This window comes from Haplochromis burtoni, unplaced genomic scaffold (genome assembly GCF_018398535.1).
Source record: "Haplochromis burtoni strain Fernald_Lab_line unplaced genomic scaffold, NCSU_Asbu1 Contig_106, whole genome shotgun sequence".
Classification (NCBI taxonomy): domain Eukaryota; kingdom Metazoa; phylum Chordata; class Actinopteri; order Cichliformes; family Cichlidae; genus Haplochromis; species Haplochromis burtoni.
The window spans coordinates 714,479-727,962 of NW_024582467.1; the positions used below are offsets into that span (position 1 = coordinate 714,479).

General features: G+C 40.2%; 1 protein-coding gene across 4 annotated transcripts in view; it reads left to right on the top strand.

Annotated features, from left to right (window-relative positions):
• The window catches only part of atrnl1a (attractin-like 1a), a 312,323-nt gene that overhangs the window by 186,239 nt on the left and 112,600 nt on the right, over window positions 1-13,484 (top strand). For all 4 annotated transcript variants that reach the window (XM_005935431.3, XM_005935428.3, XM_005935430.3 and 1 more), the window contains one exon: window positions 8,938-9,016. In XM_005935431.3, coding sequence (XP_005935493.1) covers window positions 8,938-9,016 — 79 coding nt within the window. The remainder of the gene's footprint in view (window positions 1-8,937; window positions 9,017-13,484) is intronic.

Sequence of the window (13,484 nt, forward strand, 5' to 3'; positions counted from 1 at the left end):
GACACAGCTAGTGACGTCAGACTTAACGACCCGATAGTAGAAAGGCAGTGTTCAGCAGCCAGTCTAGCAGTATATCATCATTGATTATGCACACAAAAAAGTCAAAAGATAGAATGAGTTTCACATTTACACATTAATCAGCTTAAAGCAGCAAGAATACAGATGATGGGAAGCTACATGGGATGAAATGTCTTGCTTACCCATCTTGTTTATTTGTCTATATACAGTAGAGCTTGCTGTGGACATTTAAAGGAATCAGCACAAATAGACATGAAACAGGACAACATCCTGCTGTCTGTGCATTTTCCTTCTTTATATTTCTGAGGCAGGATGTTGTTTAATAATATTATTATTGCTTTTTGTTGTTTAAGATGAATGGAAATAATTCAATCCAAAAATAATTTCCATTCAATCTATGGTTTTCCTTTACAATAACTCCATTAGAAAACACACAGCCAGTCATTTTTATTTTTCTATTTTTGGACTGGGTGAGAGTCGTTTGTGTTACAGCTCATAGTCATGCAGACCCACACTGGATCTAATGAGACTGTTTTGGGAAAGATGTCTGGAATGAGCTCTGCTGTCTTCAGGCAAGATTCTGCCACTCAGCTCTGACGTCGGACAAGTGTGTGTCTCTGTCTGTGTTAGTGCGTGTGTGTGTGTTATTTCCTTTATATGTTCACATGTATCCTCTTTCCTGTGTTCATGCTTGTGTGTGTGTGTGTGGGAGTGTGTGTCACTATGCAGCCATGTGAGGAAGTGCCCAGGGCCGGCTTCTGGACATCGGTGACCTTTAGGCCAGCATAGAGAGATGATGTCACCATTCAGGGACAGTGTCAAGTTTTGCCGGGAGAGTTTCTTGCATGTGTGTATGCATGTTAGTTACTGCTATGTTGATGAGTTGCTCTCTTCTGCACTGCAGACTTGAGAAAAGGATATGTGCTAAAACAAGGGGACTTTTCTTTCCATTGTTGGTTTATTTGCAGCATGTTATATAATGTGATGTGCATTTATTTTTCTTTAAGTTGTGGTGAGTTCATTAAAGGGTTTTGAGCAGCAGTTTTTGCCAATGTTGAACCGAAAAGCAAACAGACCATCCCGTTCTCGTTCCCATAACGAGGTGAACAATGTGGCCTTTGTGTCTGTGATATTGGGTTATGAAATAATAAGACTTGTTACCACAATGCCAACATTCCCTGCTGAGTTTGGAAGTTTGTTCACTTACAAATGTATGAAAAGGCTCTGCGGTAGCTTCATTGTTAAGTAGAGAGACAGAATATTAACCAGATCCAGAAACATACATTACATAAAAGTTATAAACGGCTGTGTGGTGTGCCCATCTGCCATTACATAATAGACATACATTGTAATATACTTTGCATAATAGATTACAGTCAATCAGTTACAGATAATACTGATCTCAGCTTGTGTGAATAAAGCACACCTGTACACAGAATCACCACCATCATTGGCAAGACCAAAGAGTTGTCAGATGATGTCATGGACAAGATTGTAGATTCTAAGGAAGAAGTTCGGAGAACTGTTGGTTATTCAGAAATGGAATAAATGCAGAATGACTATCAATTTCTCTTGGGCTCATACGTGAGGATGATCATGAGAGATGGTAGATCAATCCAAAACTACACGGGAAGATGTTTGTTAAAGTTCTGAATGCAGGTAGGACCAAAGTCACCAAGAACACCTGCTGTGTTTGAAGGAAGATAAATGCTAAATATGATCCAAAGAACACCATGGCCACAGTCAAGCAAAGAGGTCAATCTACGTTGCTCACGAGCACTGGGTAGTAACCGAAAGAATGAGGTTGCGATAAAAGCAGCAGAAATTAGTTTCCTTTGAAGAGTGGCTGGAGTAGAGCCACTGCTCCTCTACATTGAAGGAGCCAGTTGTGGTGGTTTGGACATTGGACTAGGATGCCTTCTCAATGCCTCCTAGAGGTGGTTTTCTGGGCATAGCCTACTGGGAGGAAGCCCCGGGGCAGACCCAGGATTCTCTTTAGAGATTAGATCTCTGTGTTTTGAAAAGTGAACTACTTCAGCTGGGAGGTAGGGGTGGGGCAGTGTGTTCCATCTATGCTGTATGAAGTTGTGTGTAAAACTGAAAGAGGTGAAAACTGTTCGGTATTGGATGGATTATCTGTTCAGAGATTAATTCTTTAGGGTAATTGAAGAAAAACTAAGAAGTCTGATAAATGAAATGCAGTCTATCGTCAAATGTTGTCCTTACCATGTCCACATGTGATGCTGTAGATTCTGAGTGTGTCACAAGTCTGGACTTCTTGACTTGTGTTGCAGTGTGCAAGTACCAAAGAGCCTTAGTCATGACTCTCATTTTGTGTGTGTATGTGGGGGGTAGCCTTTAGGCAGAAGGCAGAGTGATGAGATGCAGTCTGGCAGTGGGAATGCAGAGAAAATTGAAAGATATGCAGCTAAGGCAAAAATCAGGACTGAAAGTAAATATTGAACATGTATCTGCATGTCAGTTAGTGATCTGATTTACCCAGATTACTTATTACCCTAAAAATACATTTAATTTCTATCTCTGCAATAACCACTCCAAACTTCTAAAAAAGGTTCAACAGCTTTAAATTCGGTTTAGGCAACCAAATCTCTCGGTTAAGGCTGGAGAAAGATTGAGTTCTGGGCCAACACTGCTTTGTGCATGACAGTGATCTACAAACATCTGTTGAGTATTCAACAGTTAATTCAGTAATTGAGCAATTAAGTGTCCTTCAAAATCAATTGAGGCAAATTAGTTATAAACATATTTTGTCAGAGATAGGTGATGGAACCTGGCCTCCATTGCTGCCTGAAGAATCGTGTGACAGTGTGATGTGAAAAGGCATCATGTTTCTTTCAGCATTGCTGGTCAAAAATCCACAACAGTCTTATCATATTATAATTAATGTAAATGTAGAAACTGTGGTGCAGCCGATTAAGTAGAGTACTTTTACCCACTCAGAGTTGAATCCTGTATGAAGCCAAAAGCCTGCATGAAGCAGGCTTAATACAGAGGGGGAACTGCTGCAGGAGAAGGGCTGTCTATTTTCAAATCCTTAAGGGTTTTTATTTTTCAGTTCTAGATTTCTGCCTACTGCAGCTTTAATTATAGTCCAAAAATTTGAAGCAGAATGAAAGTTGGCGACATGAGGGCAGAGGGGAAAAGAGAAAAGACTGAAATGCTGCAGTATTAAACAATAGCTGGAGAAAAAGCTCAGCCATTATTAATTTTATGTGATATTTTGAAAGTGGCATCGTTTTAAGTGTAAATACAGTCTCGTAATGACTCATATCGATCTGTGTGTGCTTTTCAAAATTAGGCCCAGATGTTTAAAGACTCCCGGAGTAGTTGTAAAATTTTCTTCCACAAAGAATCTACAGTTTAAAAACTCTCCTCCCCTCATCTTCCCGTCTCTCCCACCCTTCATCCATCCTCCATGCACATTCTTTTTCATATCCAAATGAAGGAGAATGGCCATAATTAAACAGCATTTATGTTGCTCCTCTCCACAGTCTCAGATGCTAATTGGTGACACCGCAGCGCGGCTTTGTCCAATTACTCCCAGCTCTGACTCGCTTGATTAGCAATCAGTTTCATTCTCTCTCTTTTTCCCTAAAACAGCAGAGTCGCTACTCAGAAGTGAGTGGCTCATGAGACTCCCCGAAATTGCCCATGTCATTTCAAAATGACCACCATGACCAACATCCACTTCGAGTTAAATTCTCTGTGGTGTTCTCTTTGATCAAATATCTGGGTAGTGACCGAAAGAATGAGATTGCAGACAAGCGGCGGAAATGAGCTTCATCTGCAGGGTATCTGTGCTCAGGCTCAGGGTGAGGGTGCTTGCTCATTTGGGAGGGACTCAGAGCAGAGCTGAACTTTAGAGCAGCTGACTGAAAATCTGACTAGGTTGCCTCCCAGGTAAGGAAATTTGGACAGACCCAGGACCCAGGCATGGCTTTACATTCAAGTGCAGATAGCTACGAATTTAACTATTGATCTTTTCAGCATCGTCCCTAGTTACTAAATTTTTCAGATTTTACACTCAAGTCAGTATAAGGAAGCTGACTGAGTGGCAGTGGGATAAACCAGTGGTCCAACCTGCCAAATATTATGATAAATAATATAACACACGAGCACATCAGTGCATTTTTCCCCTTTCCTGCCATGAAAGATGACTGCTCTCTCTGTGGGCATAGTTCTTCAAGAGGCTTCTTTCTTTTAAAATGAGTGCTGGTTCACAGTTAGACAACCGACATTGTCTAACTTTGTAAGATATTTACCTTACAGTGTGGAGCACCTTGCACTCACTCACTCTTTTTATTTTTGCTTCACTTGCTGTTTGATTAGGTCTGGGCACCAAAATTATCAGGTTATATTTGCATGTTGAAAAGTGATAGTTACGGATTCCCAGTGGGAAATGCTGGCGTTCCATATGTGATTAATTGGAAGACAGACCAGATAACTTATTGCAGAGACCAAATGAGTCAACTTAAATGGTTTCATCCAGACTGTGCAGCACTTTGTAACTGTTTATTTTAAAGAGTGCTTTAAAAATAAATTATAATTCTTTCCTTTGCTGAAGTGCCAAAATCAAGGCTTAGAAACAAACAAACACACACATTGAAAACATTACAGTTAGAGAACCTGCAGCTTCTCTCTCATGACTCATGCCCTCAGCCTGTCCCTACACTTAGAGTTGATTTGCTGCTTTAGCAAATAGCACAGAATCAGAAACAGCTTTCTATCTGTGGCCCATGTTAATTGACTATCTTATTGATTTTCTTTCCTACCTTCAGGGGTTCAGATGATTCACTGTACTTCCCTGCATGTGTGTGCTCTTGTGTCCGTCGTATGAACTGTGCTTTTCTACATTTATTTGCCAAAGGCTGAGTCACTTAAAAAAGGAGGAATAAAAGCTGTGGGACCCAGAGTCGTTCTTACACATCCCTCGGCTGTTTAATCGTTTCAGTTGTTCTTACCTGTAGCTGAACAGTCTTAAAACTAAACCTATCAAGAAGCTCAGTCGAGTGTTAACGAACCCACAGGACAACCCTATCCTCCCCTCTTCTTTCTCCTCCCTAATAATTGTAAGAGCCACAATTAGCCATTCTGCTTCATTGGTTAGATGGCTAAGCTCAGGCCCTGTGGCCCATTAATGGTGAGCTGAGGTAAAACAGATTAAATTGGGAATCATGTGCCCGATTGAATCTGAGCCAGTGGAGTGTTTTTAGAATTTAGAGGATGGGAAATCATTGCAGTGGAGTTACTGAGTGTGTATGTCTTTGCAGTAATTATTCTGGTGAATAGTTGCTGTAATGGGGGTCCGGTACTATCCGGTTTGGGGGTTGTTGAGCCTGTGAAATCAGGACCATGTTATGCTGATGGTTCAAGTGGTTCTCCAGTTAGCTGTGAATACACCAAAAATAATGTTGTGTTGTGTCATTTAAAAAAATCAAGTTTGTCTAACTGGTGACCACTTAAGCCAATAAAACAAGCATTTTATGTTTATTATTATACAATCTTTGGGCAATGGAAAGACACAAAATACATATTGCATCAGTCTGTCATGTATTCACTACAACCACCTTTGTACTTCAACAAAGGCTGAACTCTTTGAGGCAAGCTTTTTTATAATTTATTTAAATAGCCTTCAGAAATGGTTCTCCAGACTTCTTGAAGGATTCAATTCAATCCAATTCAATTTCTTTATTGTCCCACAAGGGGAAATTAATTTAGCAGCAGGAGGATAAGAACAAACAGAACAATACTATAAAATAACAATAATAATGATAGAAAATTCAAGGACAATTATTTGCCATTAAGGAGACAAGACGCAGTAGGGATAAAAGAGACCTGGAGTCTTTTAGTCCTCCTCGGAGGTACTCTAAAACGGCGGCCGGAAGGCAACAACTCAAACTCACTGTGAAGTGGATGGTTCACACAATTAATAATAGAATGAGCCTTTCTAAGCACATTTCTATGTTAGCTACCTCTTCCTTCTCTCTGTCAAGATAATTCCCCACTGCTTCAGTAATGACCGACCATGTGGGTTTTTTTCCCAGATACGCTGTTTTGCTAATGTATTAGGGATCATTTTCATGCTGTGAGAAAAATCTGTTGCCAATCAAATGTTTTCCAGATAGTATTGCATGATGGATTCAAATCTGACAGTACTTGTACGTGCTCCTAATTCCATCAGTTTTGACAAGAAAGCCACTGGTTGAAATCAGCCATGACAGAGGCACCACTGTGTTTTACAGATGGCTCTAGATCAGGGGTGGGCAATCTCAGTTCACGAGGGCCGGTGTCCCTGCAGGTTTTAGATCTCACCTTGGGTCAACACACCTGAATCACATGATTAGTTCGTTACCAGGCTTCTGGAGAACTTCAGGACATGTTGAGGAGCTAATTTAGCCATTTAAATCAGCTGTGTTGGTTCGAGGACACATCTAAAACCTGCAGGGACACCGGCCCTCGTGAACTGAGATTGCCCACCCCTGCTCTAGATACTGTTGTATCTGCCATACACACTGACAATAATTTGAAACACACGAGAAATTTGGATTCTTCACTCCCTATGACCCTTTGCCACTGATCTTTATTTCAGTTCTTCTGTACCTTAGCATACCGCAACCTTTTCTCTTCCTTAAGAAGAACTTCTTGACAGCCACCTATCCACTATGACCATTTCTGAGGAGACTTCAGTGAACAGTAGAGGGATTAACTGAAGGTCAAGCTGCATCTCTCAAGTCCTTTGTCAGATCTTTGCTTTTTTCCCCCCAATTTTTTTAAGGACATGACTTTTATTTCTTCTGTTCTCCCCTTTTCTAGTTTCTCTTAACTTTTTTAAAGACAAACTGGTGAGAAACGTAGCGAATAGCTCTTTGGGAATCATCTCCATAGTACAAAAATACTATTTTATTTCTTTTAGACTGTGCTATCTTTGGCTTTTTCATAGTTTCAACTAAAGAAACAGAAAAAAGTGTTTTGATGACAGGCTGGTAGTAATATAAAATCTAAAGATACAGTTAGTAATTGGCTCTTTGCTAAGCTGCCTGCTGCTTGAATAAGTCACAAATCATTGGTTCAACAAAAAAAAGTTCAGTGACTGAACTGAAAATCAGTGAAAAAGCAGCCAACGTCCAACAAAACTCTTAGATGGATGGATGGACGGATGGTCTATCAATCTTCTTCCAAGTATCCGTGGCCGGGTCGCGGGGGCAGCAGCTGGGTCTGTCCCATGGCCTCCTCCAGGTGGGACATGCCTGGAACACCTCACCCAGGAAGCATCCTTGTCAGATGTCCAAACCACCTCAACTGGTTCCTTTCGATGTGGAGGAGCAGCGGCTCTACTCTGAGCCCCTCCCGGATAGTTGAACTTCTCACCATATCTGTAAGCGAGAGTCCAGCCACCCTTCGGAGGAAGCCCATTATTGCCGCTTGTATCCGCAATCTTGTTCTTTCGGTCACACCCACAGTTTGTGACCATAGGTGGGGGTAGGGATGTAGATTGAATAGTAAATTGAGGCTTCACATTTACACTCAGCTCACTTTGATAGACATTCAGAAAAAAAGTCTTACTCCTTGAGAACTAAATCTAAAACCATGAAAGGTGACACAATACTTTTGGTCAGTACTGTAGGTGTTTGTACCATGTTTGTTTTAACCGAAGAAATGAAAGACACTGTGATGCTAGATGAAAGCTTTCATAATCGGCAAAAGTCAGCAGCAAGAATCTTTAAAGTGGATGGTTTTCACCCAGCAGCAGCAATGAGCATCTTGTCCTCACCACCGGAGGGGATTTCCTGGTTGCGATGTCTCTGAATGCAACTGAAAAGTCAGTGGACTGAAGAGGCCATGACTGCAGCCTCCTCGCCACAATTGGTCTGAAAATGTCACGCTCATTACAACACTAATACCCTTTACAATGCTGTCATCTCCATACTGAGAGATGGGAGAGCACATGCACACGCACTGACACACACAGAAACAGATGAAGAGCAGGATTGTTTCGAAGCTGCTGTCCTCAGCACTTTCTCAGGGACTTCCTGTTGTTAAGTCTTTGGGTGTGCTTGTTTTGAGTTGCTGTCAGAAGTTCTGCTTGAGAGAGAAGCTTTGTGTTTGGCCTGATAACTTTGGCCTCCAGACATTGAACTTTGTAACAGAATGTGTGGATGTGTGTGCGCATCTGTGTGTAAATGAAACCTTGTTCTTTGTTAGAGAGCATCATGTCGCTCATTGCCCTCTTGCCGCCCCTTTTGTGTCCTAAAATCCCCAGCTGCCTGTGGTCGCTGCGGTTTTGTATCTTGCCACATATTTCTCAAGAATTCCTCTCTCCTTTTTAGCCTATGGTCTGCAAAAAATGGAGGTAAAGGGGAGGAAATTAGTGTGGAAATGCAACCATTTATGGTTGTATTTTTATAGTGAGAGCTTAAAAGACAGTGGAAGCTCCAAGTACGTGGTGCTTAAATGATTGTGTTATCCACAGATACTGGACGCAGGATAACCCCAACAAATAAAAAGAAAACATTAACAGCTGAAAAGCTAATTATAAGCATGAACACAATGATTTTTCTTTTGTTTCACTGACTATTTTGTCACCTTGAGTGACATCAAGCACTTAGTTGTAATATTTTGACTAACAAACAGAATAATAATTAAAAAAAACAACCCATGTAGTCTCTTGGTTGAAAGCCATCTGTTCTGATTCGTGCCACATCAACTGCTGGTTACTTGAAATGCTAACATTTCTTGTATAACCTTTTATTCGTAGAAGTAAAGCGGTTCTTTAAATTGTTTCCATCTAATGCTGCCTGATGGGTCGTTGTTTTGTTTTTTTGCATATTCTTGTTCATGCACTACTGAGAAATCATTGATTTTGGATTGATTTATCATCTGTCTGTCTCCTCTGTCCAGCTGTTTCCTGTCGCTGTTGCTGGTGGCTGCTGTAGTTTGGAAAATCAAACAGACCTGCTGGGCCTCACGGCGTAGAGAGGTAGGACACATCTTGGATAATGTATTGCCTGTTTGTTTGTAATGCGTTTTTATGTGTGCCATTGTGTGCATATGCATTTGTATACATTACATGCAGAGCGTTGTCAAGCTGTGTGTGCACTTGATTCTGCTGCACAGAAACGCAGATGCAGCTGACACATCAAAGGGTAAACACTGATACTACTTCCCACCCACAAGTTGTGAAGGGTGGGTTAATGTCATGAGTACTGGAAGGAAAAAAAAAAATCTCTCTGCTTAACGAGCATCGCCATGACGATAAACAAGGCCATTCCCCTTAATTAGTGCTCCTCATGAACCAATTAACTCAGACGAAGTGATGCTAAACGGAGTGGAATAGAGTGATATATCACTTAAAGCCTGAACAGATGCCACATCATTTCATATTTACTTCTGACCCTCCTCTGAACACACTCGCAGACACATGCAAAAACAATTTAGGCTCCAAATCAATCCCATGCTGCGCTGTTTGACATGTTTTTTGGGGGATTTTTGTTTTGTTCTTTGTAGCAGTAACCCTTATTCTCTTTATCACACTTTGTGTTTTATGTTTGTGTCATCAGGGAGGAATCACTGTTGGTTTTGGACAGCTGTGATAATAGTCTATTGTTACTAGTGTAATCCATAGATGTACCACAGGGAGCTATTGTGTTTAAATACACTTGTTGGTTCTTGCTCTTCCCCCTTTTCTCCTCCACTGCTGTTTTGTCATCGTGCAGAAAATGCTGATCTTTTCATTTGCAAATTAACTTTCCCCATCTAAATGATGACGACGTGTGTCTTTAAGATTTATGATGTTTCAAAAATGAATTGCCTTCAATTAGGACTATTCGTAATCTTCTTAAGTGGAGTAAACCTTTATGTTCAGTTAGTGACGTTTTTCTCACATGGTATATGCAAAACTAATTGTTGTTTGGTTTTTACAGATTTTAATGAATAGAATCCAGATTGCAGATTGAGCCAGTATGTGACTTTGAGTTTGCATTAGCGTCTCTGCCGAAGAGAAAAGCTTGAAGAACATTTCTGGTTGCAGAAAGTAAACAGAAAATATATATATATAAAAAAACCCACAAAATAAGCTGCTAATTATGTACCTGAGACTCTAAAAGATGTGTGTGCTGAAAACTTTAACAGACTTGCTGTTTTTTTTAAACAGTCCAAACAAAATGAGCTCCCCTGCTGCTAATCAGTATAACAAACAGCTGTGTTGCAATGACAGTAAACTGGCATTAGCACACATCTGGCAGGCATACGCTAATGAAGCCAACACGAAACACTGAAAACCGCAGTTCTTAATATAGCCACTAGAGGCTGTCTTCTAAAGAGAGTCAATCCCAATAAAGTCCAATGTTAAAGTGACTTTAAAGATGAAAGAACTATTTTTACAGCTTTATAACAACAGTATGTGTGGTGAATCTTTTATAACTCACCCCGTCTGTATTACTGTATTAAGGGGCTAGCGTTATGCGTGATTGGAGCCATGGCTGCTCTGAGGCCACTAGCTGTTTTCTGGATATACCCTTAGCTAATTTGTGGTATTGTTGCCTTTTGGAGCATTTTGGGAGTGAAACTGTAGAATTTGCTTACATGTTAATCACCACTACTTCATAGATATGCGTCTTTGTGTTTATATTATGTACCAAGGTTGTTGGCATTAGGTAGTTACTTGAAGCGGCATTTAAATATTATAACTAAAAAATATTATTAGAAAATGGCATCACAGTGGTAGGACATATACAGTCTATGATCATCCTACAGCTATAAAGCTGTAATAAACCCACCATGCTGTGACAAGGGGCAGAACAAGCTATGTTCAAGAGTAGCTCATTTTAAACGTGTGTGTGTGTGTGTGTGTTTGTTTGTGGATGTATGTATATGTATATACATAGATAGATCATCAACTCATTGGAGTGTCCAGATAATGAATGCAAACGTTGCTCTGACCAAATCACTGCCAACACATTTCACACATGAGCCTGATGATAAATCAGTAATGTGTTTAACATCTGAAAAAAGGTGCTTACCGACAATCCAGTTGTTGTCAATTTAAATAGTCAGATTTTTGACCTTATCATCTGTCTTTAATATTTTATGTTGTGCAGAGTCTTTCCTGCGAAATGACAAGTGAAATATAGAGCTTGATATAAACATTGAGGATTCTTGAACAGCTTTGTCCTGTGTGTGTGTGCGTGTGTGTGCGTGCGTGTGTGTGTGTGTGTGTGTACTTACAGGTGTGTATGTTTCCAGTGCAGTGATTGTTTAGCCCTGTTTTATCAGTGTGAGGAGCAGTATGTTGGTTGCTGGCAGGCTGCTTGACACTCTGCTACAATATTTATGAGAGCTGGTCTCATATCACAGCACATTCGCAATGCTTACTGCACTGTTGGTTAATTTCCACATTTCACTGTATTTAACTGTGTGTCTCCCTCATTCTTCCTGAGGGCTATTTTCTTTTTACTATCCTTTCCTCTGGATGATGGAGGATATAATAAGTGAAAAGTTGCACAGTGGAGAGAAATTATTGTTATTGGAACTTGAAAGATCCGGCTCAGTTTTCCTCCCATCATTATTTACAGTGCAGTTATATAAAATAAATTACTTCTTTAAGCACATGGTTAAATCAGAAAATTCTAATAGAATTAAAGTGCAGCATTCAAAGTATCAGGCAACAGCCATTTTTACAGCTAGTAGTGCAAGTAGTTACTGTCTACCACACGTATATAAGCAATGCATTCATTGTTTTTAGTAAAGAAGTTGGGGGTTTTCTGTAATACATGACCTCAATACTGACCTTAATCTGAAAAACAACAGATTAGTCTGTCAGTGACAAAATCTCGTTTTCCTTCTTTAGCTCTAAGGCTCTAAGGGCCGATTGTGTCTTTTCTATTTTCCTTCAGATGATACCTGAAGCTTACAGATCAATCTCCAACCTCAATTTCCCACTGTATCATTTATGTCAGATGATATACGTGACTCTGAGAAACACTTACTCACACAGAAACAGTTCTAAGCTTCGCAAACTCAGTTTGGCTTCAGAAAACCATCAAGCAGAAAATTAACCAGGCCAATCAATAGCGCTGATTTCTTTGTTTTTATGATTTCTTGGTGTTGATGTATTTAGTGTCAACCTGATTATTAGAGAGATAAACTGCTGCTCCTTAAGGGGAGAGATGGATAGTACAGCCATGTTTATCTCATTTAAATTTTGCATTATATGAACTACAAGCTGATTGCTGAGCTGTTTGTGTGAGCCTTGTCTTAACAGGAATCCACTCAGTGGTCAATTCATTAGATACACTTTTTAATCTACCAATTAATGCAAATATCTCATCAGCCAATCACATGGTAGCAGCTTAATACATTGTAGACACGGTCAAGGTGAACTGCTGAACTTCAAACTAAGCATGAAAGTGGGAAGGTGATTTGTTATTTAAGTGACTTTGAACATGGCATTGTTGTTTCCAGACAGGCTGGTCTAATTATTTTAGAAACACACAACCACCTCTAGGGTTTAATAGTTTGAAAAAGAGAAAACAATCCAGTTCTCCTTCTTGATGCCAGAGTTTAGAAAAGAATGCCCCAACTGCTTTGAGCTGAAAGGAAGGCGACATGAACTCGAAAAACACGTCTTACATCCAAAGTATGCAGAAGAGCATCTCTTGAAAGAGATGTGCTACAGCAGCAGATGACCACATTGGGACGGTTAGTATCAGCTAAGAACAGGAAACTGGACAATAGAAGACTGGATAAACATTGCCTGGTCTGATGAGTCTTGACTTCTGCTGTGACATTTGGGTAATGGGCTCATAAACAACATCCTGCCTTGTGTCAGTGATTCAGGGTTCTAGTTTTGGTGGGAGGTTTTAAACACAACTGCTGCCTGAGTGTTGCTACTGACCATATCCATGTCCTTATGACCACTGTGTATCCTCCTTTGATGGCTAACACGCAGTGTCACAAAGGTCAAATCAACTCAAACTACACTGTTGAACATGGCAATGAGTTCACTGTATTTAAATGGTCTCCAGACTCAAATCTGGCAACTGTGTGATGCTACCAGGTCAATATAGACCGTGTTAGTGTGAGTGCTCGTGACAGTGTGCCCGGCTCACATTATGCTACCGGTCTGCTGACGTCACTCAGGACTAGGGCTTTTTGATATAACGATATATATCGGATGACGATATAAAAACATCTATCGTTTCATTTTACGCTATTGTTTGTTTTTGGTGTCGCAAAATAAACTGTTTACGGCAATATTTTTTCATCGTTTTGATGGTCACTGTAGTGGCTATATTAATTTCTTAAAGTTCTCTCTTTCTCTTATATTTAATATAACCACACTACAGACGGACAAGCGCCTGTTTTTATGCGTTGTGGTTAGCAACAACGACGGTAACAGCATCGCGTGTCCGCTTGTTTATGTTCCACATAAACCTTTCACAATAAAG